Source organism: Musca vetustissima, unplaced genomic scaffold (assembly GCF_032173495.1).
Source record: "Musca vetustissima isolate MV318-11 ecotype Yass unplaced genomic scaffold, APGP_CSIRO_Mvet_v1 utg14758, whole genome shotgun sequence".
In the NCBI taxonomy this organism is placed as follows: domain Eukaryota; kingdom Metazoa; phylum Arthropoda; class Insecta; order Diptera; family Muscidae; genus Musca; species Musca vetustissima.
The window spans coordinates 126,862-139,780 of NW_026874953.1; the positions used below are offsets into that span (position 1 = coordinate 126,862).

At 31.0% G+C, this 12,919-nt stretch overlaps 1 protein-coding gene across 1 annotated transcript; it reads left to right on the top strand.

Annotated features, from left to right (window-relative positions):
* Positions 1 to 214: 214 nt before the first annotated feature.
* Positions 215 to 11,235, top strand: LOC133337459 (protein wingless). Its single transcript, XM_061545678.1, has 5 exons — positions 215 to 330; positions 2,328 to 2,590; positions 7,525 to 7,826; positions 10,196 to 10,611; positions 10,929 to 11,235. The coding sequence occupies exons 1-5, from the start codon at positions 251 to 253 to the stop codon at positions 11,233 to 11,235; spliced, it is 1,368 nt and encodes a 455-aa protein (XP_061401662.1). The 5' UTR covers positions 215 to 250.
* The last annotated feature ends 1,684 nt before the right edge of the window (positions 11,236 to 12,919 follow it).

The window sequence follows — 12,919 nt, forward strand, 5'->3', positions numbered from 1 at the left end:
TTAAATTTAAACAAGAAATTAAACTGTTGTTTGTCGAAAAAATTAACAACTGTTGAACAAAGTTTGCTGTGTACATTGATTATTATTGATTGTTTAAATAAAAAAAGAAAAATAAATAAACAAAAAAAAAAAAAAATACAGAGAGTGTAGCCAAAGGCTGCTAATATCATAATTAAGAAGAACAAGAAGGAAAACGACCTCACATTACAAAATGGATTTATCAGCGTTATTAAGATCTATCTTACATTTGATGGTCATGTATCTGACCATTGTTGAAGTGAGCGGCGAGAAAACCCATAAACCTGGACGGGGGAGAGGTTCTATGTGGTGGTAAGTAAAGAGTTTATTATTGTAAATATTAAATAATTTTAAAATCAATATCAAATAGAGAAATGATAGTTGGTGGCACTCTTTGCCAAAAATCAATGTCATAAAGGGCTTTCCTTGTGCAGTTCTTGTGTCTTAAATCTTTTGTTTGCCTTTGCGCATTCCTGAGAGTAATGGGAGGCAAATAAATTGTAGCGTTTGTTGCTTAAGTCTTTGGGAGATTATTTTAATTCAAGACAATTTAGGAAAGTTAATATTTAGATTGCTCTTTTAAAAAATATTGCAAAATAAAAAATATTAAAAAAAAAATAAAATAACAATTAAAATATTAAAAAGATTATAATAAAAAAATTTTAAATTAAAAATGTTAAAAAATATAATTGTATATAAAAAAAATTTTTTTAATAAAAAATAACAAAATTAATTTTTTAAATATATATATAATAAAAATAAAATATTTTAAAAGAAAAATGTGAAATCCATTTTTTTTAATTTTGATTTTTTAATATTTTTAATATAAAAAATTATAATTTAAAATTCAAATATTAAAACATATCCAAATATTTTGTAATAATTTCCTCTAAAAAGCTAACATATTATTTAATAACTTCATAGCTACCATCACCTCTCTGGTTTGGTGGGAAAAAATTGATTTATATTTCCTTTAAAAATTAGCACTTCCGCCTAAATGAACCAAAAAATAAAAAAATAAACAAAATACTAGAGTAACACGCTTGAAGAAATTAACCAAAAAGAAGCAACCTAAATGAATAACAAAAGAGGAAAAAAAGTTAAACAAAAAAATAAAAAAAAAAAACCAAACAAACATTTGTAAGCGCACGCCATGAAACATGATCATTAAACAAAAACCGAACTGCTGAATGAAGATCATGAAGATGACAAAAAAACAAAACTAAACTAAAGCCAAAAAGAAACGTGTGACTTTTACAGCTTTTTTGTGGGCATTTTTGTTGTTGTTGTGGTAGGAAGCTGTTGTGTGTTTTTTTCTTTTCTTCTCTTTATGAAGATGTTATGAAATGATGTGTTTTTAGTTTAATTAAAAATTCTATTAACGTTTTAGTTTTAATATAAAAAACGCACACATACACACGGGCAAAGACAAACAAAGCTTTCTTTTTATGCTTGAAACATGCTCTTCAACTCAGAGAAGAAGAAAAAAAAACTAGTTTAATTTTGTGTGTTTTTTTTTCTTACTTCCAGTTCATGGAAAATGTGTACTAATTTCTTTGTGGTTTTTATGATCTTTCAAAAAAACCTTTTGACCCTTTACAAGACGACAGCCTAAAGATAAAGAAAAAATAGGTTTCATTGTTTCCTCAAAACAACAACCTTCACTTAAAATATTCCTTTCAGAATGGTTACAACTAGTATTTATTTGAGGAGAGAAAAATAAATAAATAAAAACTAAAATAAATCAATAAAAATCCCTGGAGTATTAATTTTCTTCCATTGCCTCATTGTTTTATAGAGCATACGGCGAACATTGTTCGTAAATGTTTCGCAAGCGTGTCAATTCATGCAACATATCATTGTGACAATATAAAACGTAAAATAATCAAGAATTGTAAAACTTACTTATTGAAAACCTGCCGCAGATTGGAAGCAGCTGGCCTGGGGCCCTCTCTGAATAGCTAAACATGAATGAACAATGAACAGAACAGTTTTGGCGGGCATAAATTACAATTATTTGTTTTTTCTTCAATAATTCATTGCAAAAATAATTAATTACAAAATATATAGTGGCATGCAGCAATGTGTGTGGTCAAATAAAACGTCAGGAAAAAACTATTTTTTAAATAAAAAAATACTAAATACTATCAAATAACTATTGAAATAGATTAAAATTTTTTCATTAGAAATATATTCTAATTATTACTTCCCAACATTTCTGCATGACTTAAAAAATTACTATTTTCTTATATTTTCCCCCACTCAAGCATAAATTCTAACATTTTCAATTTCCCTGTTGTTTCTTTCAGGGGCATTGCCAAGGTGGGCGAACCCAACAATATTTCACCCATTAGTTCGGGTATTATGTATGTCGATCCAGCCATACACACCACATTGAGACGTAAACAGCGTCGTCTGGTGCGTGACAATCCCGGTGTGCTGGGTGCCTTAGTTAAGGGAGCAAATTTGGCTATTAGCGAATGCCAGCATCAATTTAGAAATCGTCGTTGGAATTGTTCAACGCGTAATTTTCTAAGAGGCAAAAATCTTTTTGGAAAAATTGTGGATAGAGGTAAGTGCACATAAATATAAACATCTATATTTCCCACACTTGGAAATTGGAGACAGTTTGTTGTTGTTGGTTATTTCATTATGGAGAAGTGGCGCTTGAAAACAATTTTTTGTTGTTGTTCATATTTCGTCTCATTTTCATTTTTGTGGGTTGTTCCCCCGTTTTTTTTTTTCGTTGAGAGGATCTCCATGTCCAAGTGTTTTTGTTTTGTATCTCTTCTTCTTTTTTTGTAAGAGATAACTTATGTTTGTGGTTGTTGTTGTGTTTCCTTTTGGGTCAAGTACCCTTGGCTTGTTTTGTAATATGATCCAAAAAAGAAGTAACCAAATTAATACATGTATATATACATGTTTATTATACAATGGGGTATCTGTTTTGTATGCCCATCTGGATGTCCGTCCATTTGTTTGTCTGTTTATCTGTCTGTATCTGGTGTGTCCATTTCCAAAAAAAGGATAATATGTTAAGTTGTTTTTCCTTTTGTGTTTAATGGTCTCAACCATAAACCAAATAAGGACAAGTGTTTAAACATCTTTTTTAGGAGGAGGGGGGGAGAGGAAAATTAAAACGCTGGGTGTGGTGGTTTCAGTGTTTTGTCAATGGAAGGACTTTTAAAAAAGGATTCTTAAAAACTATTTTATTTAAATTAATCTTATTTAAAGTAAAAATATTGAATATATTTTCAATGATTTCTAAAACTGCAAATTTATTTCTCCTTTTTTAAATAAAAAAAATCTAAATAATTTTTTTAAAACTATTATTTCCATTACATTTCAATTTATTTCTACTTTATTTGCAAATCCAAATCTTCGAAAAAATTCCATGAATTCATTTCTCTATTCCCTAATCTCCCTAGTAAGCCAATTGGTTATGCTAACTGCAGAAACCCATTTTCAATGGCTTTCAACAAATTTACCACAAAACTCAACGCCTACTAGGCAGGACATAACATGATTTGTAACCTTTTGGAAACACAAAAAACAAAAATCTCAAAACAATTAATGTCTTTGGCATTAGGAATCAATTTTTGTTTTTCGGATTCCTGGCTAAGTGATAATCATGTCATATGAAACATTTTTTTGCAAAAAAAAAAAGAAGACGGACCCAATGAAGCATAACAAATTGTTAAACCGAAAAAGGATCACACCCCACAAAAGAATGAAAATGTCCTGCTGATCTCACACAAAGCCAATGAGAGAGTCTCTCCAGAATTACCAAGCAAAAAATAATTTTCGAACAGAAATTTAATGATGATTTCAAGGGTTCATTGCAATGCCATTTAATGTCTCTTTTTCTGGTTTGGTTTGGTTGGGTGTTAATTGTTTTTTAAAAGGTGTTAATTATCGTAACAAAAATCTCCTTTACACACAAAACACAACAAAATTTTATTCAACAGCCAATAAAAAAATCAAAATTTAGAACTCATAAATTTCTAGAGGTTTTTTAATAACGTTACGAAAAAATAAAAATTATAAAAAATCAATCAATTCATGAGACGACCTGATAACACCAGAACACCACTACTTGACAAGTTATAAAATTTGAGTTTATGGACTTTTTATGTTATTGTCTCTTGTTTTTAATTTGCCATGGGTTTCTGTTATCGCCCCCGGAGATGTGATGATCGTTTGATTTCATTCATTACTTTCAAAATTTTTTCTAAAGGCTTCTTCATTCAGCAAAATACTGTAACTGAAAAAGTGAAATAAAAACCCCAAATTGTTTGTTGATAATAAAAAAAAAAACAAGAAGAAGCAGCAGAAAAATTATTGTAACTTACACAGGTAGTTGTAATAATTATATTGTTGTTGTTTTTGTTTATTGAAAACACGCACACAGCAGGCGTGAGCCTAGCTCGCGTACCAAAAACAAAAATCTTTCATTTCAAGTCATAAATATGGATTTTATGATCGTTGAAGTGTGTGTGTATCCTTTTCATTCTCTTTTAGAATAGAAATAGTCTGGTTGACAAATTCTAGTTTTCCTGAAAAACTCTGGCTTTTGTTTGTGAGATTTTTCCGAAAACAAAGACACCCCAAGGGTCCTCTTAACATAAGGTAGCCCTTTTCTCCCAAATGAAATAATCATATATTTTTGCATATATTTACAAAAAAATGATTGATATGTTCTTGTTGTTGTTGTTTTTGTTATTGTCTTGCGCGTTTAAGAGGTTTCAGTTTCCTTTTGTTTTTGTTTTGAAAACAAAAAAATTGTGTTTTTCGTTTTCTCGAAATTCACAACAAAAATGTCTTATTTAATTAACACAACACTTGACAAGCTGTCATTATGTGAATATAGCAACAACAATAACAAAAACAACCTGACCACCTCAAATAAGCCTAAATATGCAACAATAACAACAAACAGGCAGACAACATCATCATATGTACACACAACATTTCAAGTTTATGTTCGATCCCTGGAAAATTTGCAAAAAACACAAAGACTTCTCATTCATAAAATTTCAGTTGTGAGGAGGAGATCGATATGTGGCAGAATAATAAAAAAAAAACAGACTATGAAAGACAGATGTACATTAAGAAATTTATATCATTAGGAATATCGAAGAAGAGCAGTAAGGGCCAATGATAAGGTTAATTTTAATAATAAAAAACATCTGGTTGTTTTCTGATATAAGGAATTGGGGTTAGGCAATTTTTTATTAACAGAGAAATGTCATGGCCAAAATTACAATAAATTTCCCATATGGGAAAATTCAAAATGTTCCTAATTTCATTAAAATTATACAAAAATTTCTCGTTTGGGAAAATTAGAAATTTTTAGGTTTTTAAATTTTTTTCTGTGTTGCTATTTTTCCTTTTACTTCAATTAATTTAAGATTAATGATCTTTTGAAAATGGTGTCAATTGATGAAATGTCACTGGGAGAGAGTAGAGTGGTGTTTTTTTCTTTTCTTTCTTTTGGATCATTTAACACTTGCGTATAAACAGGAAATGTTACAATTTGTAGGAAATTATTATGATAGGCAAGATTTTTCATTTTCCAGTTAAATGTTTACACTGAGGTTAAGTTCTAGAGAGAGAAACCTTTTTCAAGAAATCCCTAGCATTTCACAGACAAATATTAGATGATCAAACCACAAAATTTCGCCCGAAATTAAACCACACACACATATATATACAAGAAAAAAATGTAAATATTTAAAATAGCAATGAGAACACCCAACGAGAATTAGGAACCAAAAAACAAAAGTAAATGAACTTGATGTTGTTAATTTGTATTTACTTAATGTCTCAATTGAATGGAAATTAGGTCTATGACACCTTTTTTTATTTGGTGGTTAGTCAGTTTTCATATTTCCACTCTCTCTCTGTAAGAAATACCTGCACGCCTAAAGTACATCAACAAATTATGAGTTGTTTTACATTTGGACAACAATTTCTTAATGATTTTGTTATCAGTTAACAACATTAAATCAACAACAACACCACCACAAAAAAGAAGGGCGTTGGTATTGCCAAAACAGTTAAAAAAACTACAACCTGACAAATATGGGTGCGTTGAAATTGTTTAACAAAATATATTTTTTTAACAAAAAATAAAGAAAATCACAAAAATGATATACTCTCTTGATTTTGTGTTTTAGATAAGGAATATCACAAGAATGTTAAGTGAATCATTCATAAAAAAAAAACAAACAACAAAAAATATTCAAAAGTTTGTTGTTGTTGTTTTGAAAATATCGCCTTCTTCCGTTGGCAGATTTTGGAAATTTGATCCAGAAAAAAATAAAAATTATTTCAATTGCCAGCAAAACGGATTTCCGTTTTCATTTTATTGTAAATCACAAAAATAAGAGGCGTGGTCAGTTTGATTTCGATCCCTTTTTTTTCATAATCCTTGTTTGTATTGTGCAATTTGAAATTGATCTTTTTTTTGGAGATTTTGTTCCGTCTTTGTTTCGAGCACCCTTGAGTGGTGATGCTAACCCAAAAGAAAGGTTTTTTGTTGTGTTCTCCTTCCAAAAAAGACAATTGCTTTTGAATTGAGAGCATTTATTTTTTGGGTTACCATTGACCCTTTTGTTTAAAAAAGGACTCAAGAGTTTTTAATTTTTGCTGGATTTGTGTTAGGCTGGCTGATTAACATTCTCAGGGATTTAAATTTAAATAAATCTCCCACACTCGGACACACACGCACACTACACAGGCTCACATGGTATTTATTGCACATGGTGGGATTTATGTTTCCCTATTTTAATACACAAAAATACAAAAAAAAGAAGAAGAGAAGGATAAGGATTTAAATAAATTCCTTTTTACAACACACATCCCCCTCTTGGCTTCTGTTCTCTTCTTTTTATAAAAAAATGTTAAGAATATTTTTTTTTGTAATATTTCTTTTGCCTAACATTTGTCATAAGAAGAGTAGGACATGGTTGTTATGTCAACTAAATCATTTGCTTCTGTTTGTCTTCTACAACTTCTTGAGAAATATCTTTTGGACCACTTGAAAAACTCCTAGAGTGCAATATGATATCCACACAACAATAGTAACATGGGCAACAGCCACTAAAGAAGTCAATTGCCATTGTTTAATCCTTTTGTTAAAACATAGATGGATCTGGTAGCCAAGCCAATCAAGATCATCATCTTTTTGTAGTTTTTGTCATAAAAAATGAATAACTACAACATTTGGTGGCAGTGATTACTTGAAGTGTCATAATTGATCAACAATGTAAAATATGAAAAAAATATGAGAGAGGGACCCCTTCCCCCAGACTATAACAAATAGTTCATCCACTGGCAAGTGCTATTAGTCACAATAAAAAGATGATAAAGATTATTTGAACATCATAAATCTGGCTTAATGGGTGGCAAAGACAAATTCCTCTGCCTCTTTTTAAAAAAAATTCTCCCTCTCTTTTGCAAAATTATTTATTAATTTATTTTTTCCTTATTATTTATTTTCAGGATGCCGTGAAACTGGTTTCATTTATGCCATAACCAGTGCCGCTGTCACCCATTCCATTGCCCGTGCCTGCAGCGAGGGTTCCATTGAATCTTGCACCTGTGACTATAGCCATCAGACTCGTTCACCCCAGGCGAATGCCCAGGCCGGCAGTGTGGCTGGTGTACGCGACTGGGAATGGGGTGGCTGCTCGGATAATATTGGTTTCGGTTTCAAATTCTCACGTGAATTTGTTGATACCGGTGAACGTGGCCGTAACTTGCGGGAGAAAATGAATTTGCACAACAATGAGGCTGGCAGAGCGGTAAGTAGCAATTCCAACAATAACAACAACAATAACAACATTTTTACAAGTAGTTAATAATTTATGTGGCTGTAAGCATTTTTATGACTTTTGGCAATCAAGCTTCGTCGTCGTCATTATGAGATCATAAAATATTGTGAATCTAATGTCAAGACAAATGGCTTTTTTTCTGTGGTTCTCTAAGGCCTGCCATGAAAGATCGTTTCGATTTGTTAGCCAGTCAGTTGCCCAGCCAGCATTGTGTGTGGTTTTATGTTTAATGTTTGTGGCCTGATGAGCTTCCTTAGTTGCAATTTTGTGTTCGATTTATGGCCATTTTTGATCATTTAACTTAAATAGAAAAATTGCCAAGAATATTGCAACTCCCCGTGGTGTTTGTGGGATATTCAAAAGGTGGGATTTTTTTCATTTGCAAATCGAGTCTTAACAAAAATGCAGAAGGGACTAAGAGTTAGAAATTTTTGAATAATAAAAAAAAATAAAATTGGAAAGCATTAAAAAACCAAAAAATTACCGATAAAATGGAAAAAATTTTAAATTACAAAATTTTTTAATAAATTTGTTTTGTTTTCAATTCCAAATTAAAATTACAGGATTATTGGAAAATAAGAGGGAAAAACATTATAAATGTATCCAAAAAAATTACAGTTGAAATGCAAAAAATACTAAATTACAAAATTTTTTAAAATATTTTTTGTTTTTTTTTTTTCTTTAAAAAAACATTTTAAATAATTCCAAATTTGTATTATTTAAGTCATTTTGCAAACTACCATTACAATCGTTATAGTTTTTCCTTTAAGAACATTAGTTGTACATTACCTTGTAGCCTTTCCACGCTATCATATATTAAAGCTATTGACAGCTAAATTCAAACAACATAGAACCCTCCCTCTCTGCCTTGCCCCATTCAAAAATGTTAGTAGTCACAATTAATGCTAGTAAAAGAAAATTGTCTATAAATTTGCTACTAATCCTCCACAATGCTTGCTCTCGAACAACACAAATTTCAATTTTTATTACAACAACAAAAAAGTGAGCAACATGCAAAGGAGGTCCAGCTATTCCCACAAAAAATATTCGAAGCTTATGTCTTTATTCAGCAGCAATTAATACAAAGATCGTTTTGCTTTACATTAAAAAAATACAGCAACGAAGAATTCCTTATTGGGGATTTAAGATAGAGACGACCAGAAATTGAGTCGTCGTCATTATCATGATGACGATGATGATGATCAACGTTGTTGGTGGTTTTGTTGGCTGGCGTATTTGTTACGCTTATATCATAATATCATGTGGTGGTACGCACTGCGACCACCTCGTAAGCTTTCCTTTCACACACACACACACACACACACACACCAGGAAAATCCAATAAAGCCAAGACGTCAACAGCAAAAAAAAAACTGTTGCCGTTGTATGTTGCACCATTGTGCGTTGTAATAATATCAACAGCAACAACATCAATATCTAGATTTATATAGGAATTGTGACCTCATGCTGGGTCCTTTTTCAACACGATTGGCAATCGATCGTTTTGCTGTGAGGCTGTGGAATATTATTGATGGCGGGTGTTTAAGCCAGGCTTTTGGTTTTTTTCGTTTTGTGTCTTTTTTTTGTATTACAAAACATTTATTGCTTTTTAATAATGTTGCAAGCCAAGATGATCATGTTTACATACAACGAACAAAAACACAAATCCCCCAGAGACCATGGCAGGAATCATATATCCTCACAATTTAAAAACTCTTGGTGGCCCTGAACCAGAAAAGCAAAGTAGAAAAAAAAAATCATTGCGTTTTAACCCTTTGAGCCCCGAATTTTTTTCCGCAATATTAGAACAAATTTCTGTTAACAGATGTAAGGCAACTATCCTAAATAGTATATACTCAAAATTTGACATCGATATATTCTCGCATTCGAGAGATACAGTACATTCTTTAGGAAAAAATAAAGTCCAATATCAAGAAAACAAAATACAAAATCGACAGAAAAATCATTTTAAACATAATCAAAAATAAATGGCAGAAATACAATTTGAATACGAAGCGTGGACTTATACACAATTTAGTACTGTACACAAATTTACCCTCTTCTCTATATTGAAAAAAACTTTACCAAAATTTGGAAATTTTTCTTTTGATATGTATTGTCCATAATCAGGTCTTGATATATGAAATCCAAAAAATATATAAAGCTGCAGCCCTAAAACATTTTGTTGCCTGTACACACAGGGTTAAACACACACGCCATAAAATGTCAAAAATGCCCAGCACATAAATTATAAATTGCAATACACACAAACACACAAACCCATACATTTAAATAAAGTTACTAATTTTTTGTTATTTTCGTTTCCTCTCTTCTTATAGCATGTCCAAGCTGAAATGCGTCAAGAGTGCAAATGTCATGGCATGTCTGGCTCATGTACCGTTAAAACTTGCTGGATGCGTTTGGCCAATTTCCGTGTCATCGGTGATAATCTTAAGGATCGTTTTGATGGTGCCTCTCGGGTAATGATGAGCAATAGTGTACGGGCCAGTGGTAGTGCCAATGCTGTGGGAGGTGCTTCAAATATTAGCCCAAATGCTGTGGGTGTTTCACCCAATGCCTTGTCACCAAATGCCGCCAGTCCAAATGCCTATGATGAGGAACGTATGCTGAATGATGAACATGTTGTGAAGCATCATCCAAATATGCCCTCACCAAATAGTTTGCCCAATCAAAGTGGTGTATCGCGTAACAGTGTGCGGGGACGTGGTCAACGTCAGGGTCGTAAAAACAATAGGTAGGTGTTGAGAAATATTTTTTTTGTGTATTTTATTAAAAAAAAACACTTTTTAATTGAAAATTTTTGTTATATCTTTTTTTTTTAATTGAAAATTTAATTTTTCTGAATTGAAACATTTTCTTTATATAAGATTTTTTTTTTAAATTAAAAAAATCACTAAATTTTTTCATTATTTATTTTATTAAAAGAAAAAATTTCAAAATTATTTTTTTTTTAATTTTCAAAATTTTAATTCTTATTTTAAATTGAAAAAATTTTGTAATTGTGCAACATTTTACTAATTTCATTTTCCCCTCTCTTTCTTCTATTTTTAGATATTCGTTTGTTTTGAAACCCCACAATCCCGATCACAAGCCACCAGGTACCAAGGATATTGTCTACTTGGAACCATCACCATCGTTCTGTGAAAAGAACTTGCGTTTGGGCATTCAGGGTACACATGGACGCCAATGCAACGACACATCGATTGGTGTTGATGGCTGCGATCTGATGTGCTGCGGCCGTGGATATCGTACCCAAGAGGTGGTCGTTGTTGAACGTTGTGCCTGTACATTCCACTGGTGCTGTGAAGTCAAGTGTAAATTGTGTCGAACGAAAAAAACGATACACACGTGTCTGTAAAAGGGCTGATCGATCGACCGACCGTCCGGAAAGGTTTTACATCGTGGCGTGCACAGAGAGAAGAGACCTTGTCTGCAGAAGCAAGGCTTGTTATTTGTTGTAGTGTTTATTATTATTATTTTTTATAAAATATACTCTTCCCTCCCCCCACACATCCCATCAATAATTCCCCGCAATCTTGCCCGCCCGTTCCCGCAACCAAACCAATACTTTGTAGTATTCAAAATACAGGATATCTACGAACAACTTTTATGGAAAAACGCACACACACGAGAGTTGTTCGTTGACTTGTCCGCGTATTTGACAACAAATTAATTTGCCATACTTTGTAAATGTCATTGTAAATTAATTATAAACCACACACACATACTCTCATGTGCGTGAGTGTGTGTGGTCTACACACACCTTTATTTAAGAGAAACACACAAAAAACGCTTCATTAACTAAGCGCTGGTTCAAAATTATTTATTTTTTGCATTTAATTTTAAGTTTCATTGTTTAATTAATTACTTATTTTTTGTTTCTTTGTTTGCTTGAAAAAAAACTCGAAAATAATTACCGTCCCGCAAATGAATGAAAAAACTTTGCTCAAATTTTCTAAACATCGAATTATAAATTAAAAAAAAATCAAAACAAAAAAGTTATAGTTGTAAAAAAAGCATCGCTGATCTTTTAAGAACATTCTTAGCAGTATTAAAACGAAATATACATAAAAACATTCACACATACATATACTATATAGAAATATATACATACATACATATATATAGAAAGCAGGAGGGAGGGTGCACAAGCCTCCCCGCCGGCACACAAAGGCACATGAGAAACCTTAAAGCCCAGTTTATTAGTTGAATAAGTTAAATTGTAGGCTAGGTGAGAGAGAGAAATTCTAGTTTTCTCTCTCTCCTAATACAGTAGAACATGGTTATAACAACAAACAAATGAATTGTTATAACCCTATTCTAACGTATACACAAAAATATATTTTTAAACAATTATAAATATGATAATAATTTCAAAGACTGAATTTTGTTGAAGAAAAAGAAGCGAAATTGCATTGATTTACAAACAAACAAATAATTATATTTAAGCATATTTTCTCCCTATCCCCTCTCTCTCTACTTTTTTGGTGTAAATATTTCCCCCCTCTCTATAAATATAATTTAAAAACAAAAATCATCAAATTGATTTGACTTTATTTGTCTCATCAAGCCCAAAAGCATTTTGTGTATTTGTATTATTTGCATTCTGATAAATGTTTAATTTATAAGCTTATTATTATTATTATTAATATTATTATTTATATCATAACTACTTTACTTAATTATTATTAATAATTTATTGATTAAATTACTCTCGACTTATATTTTGTAGTAATTAGTTATTTGGTTGTATAGTATTTTTTTGTACCATCACATCGTGTTTAAGATTATTATTTTTTATAAGTTTTGAATAGAAGAAGAAGACGAAGAAAAAAATGAAAAGAATTGAAAAAGAAAAAAACAAAACAAAAAAATAATATAAAAAAATAAAAATTTTATATAAAATTAAAAAAAAACATATTGTTATTTAATATATTTACATGGGCAGTTGCAAAGGGGGGAAGTTGTATATGATTTTTATGTAATTACAGGGAAGCCTACATCATTAGATATTTGACATATAATATGTGTCATTACCAACA

Coding starts and splice junctions, on each gene's coding strand:
- LOC133337459 (XM_061545678.1), top strand. CDS start 251: ATGGTCATGTATCTGACCATTGTTGAAGTGAGCGGCGAGAAAACCCAT. Junction 2,591..7,524: donor TGGAAAAATTGTGGATAGAG/GTAAGTGCACAT, acceptor ATTTATTTTCAG/GATGCCGTGAAACTGGTTTC. Junction 7,827..10,195: donor ACAATGAGGCTGGCAGAGCG/GTAAGTAGCAAT, acceptor CTCTTCTTATAG/CATGTCCAAGCTGAAATGCG.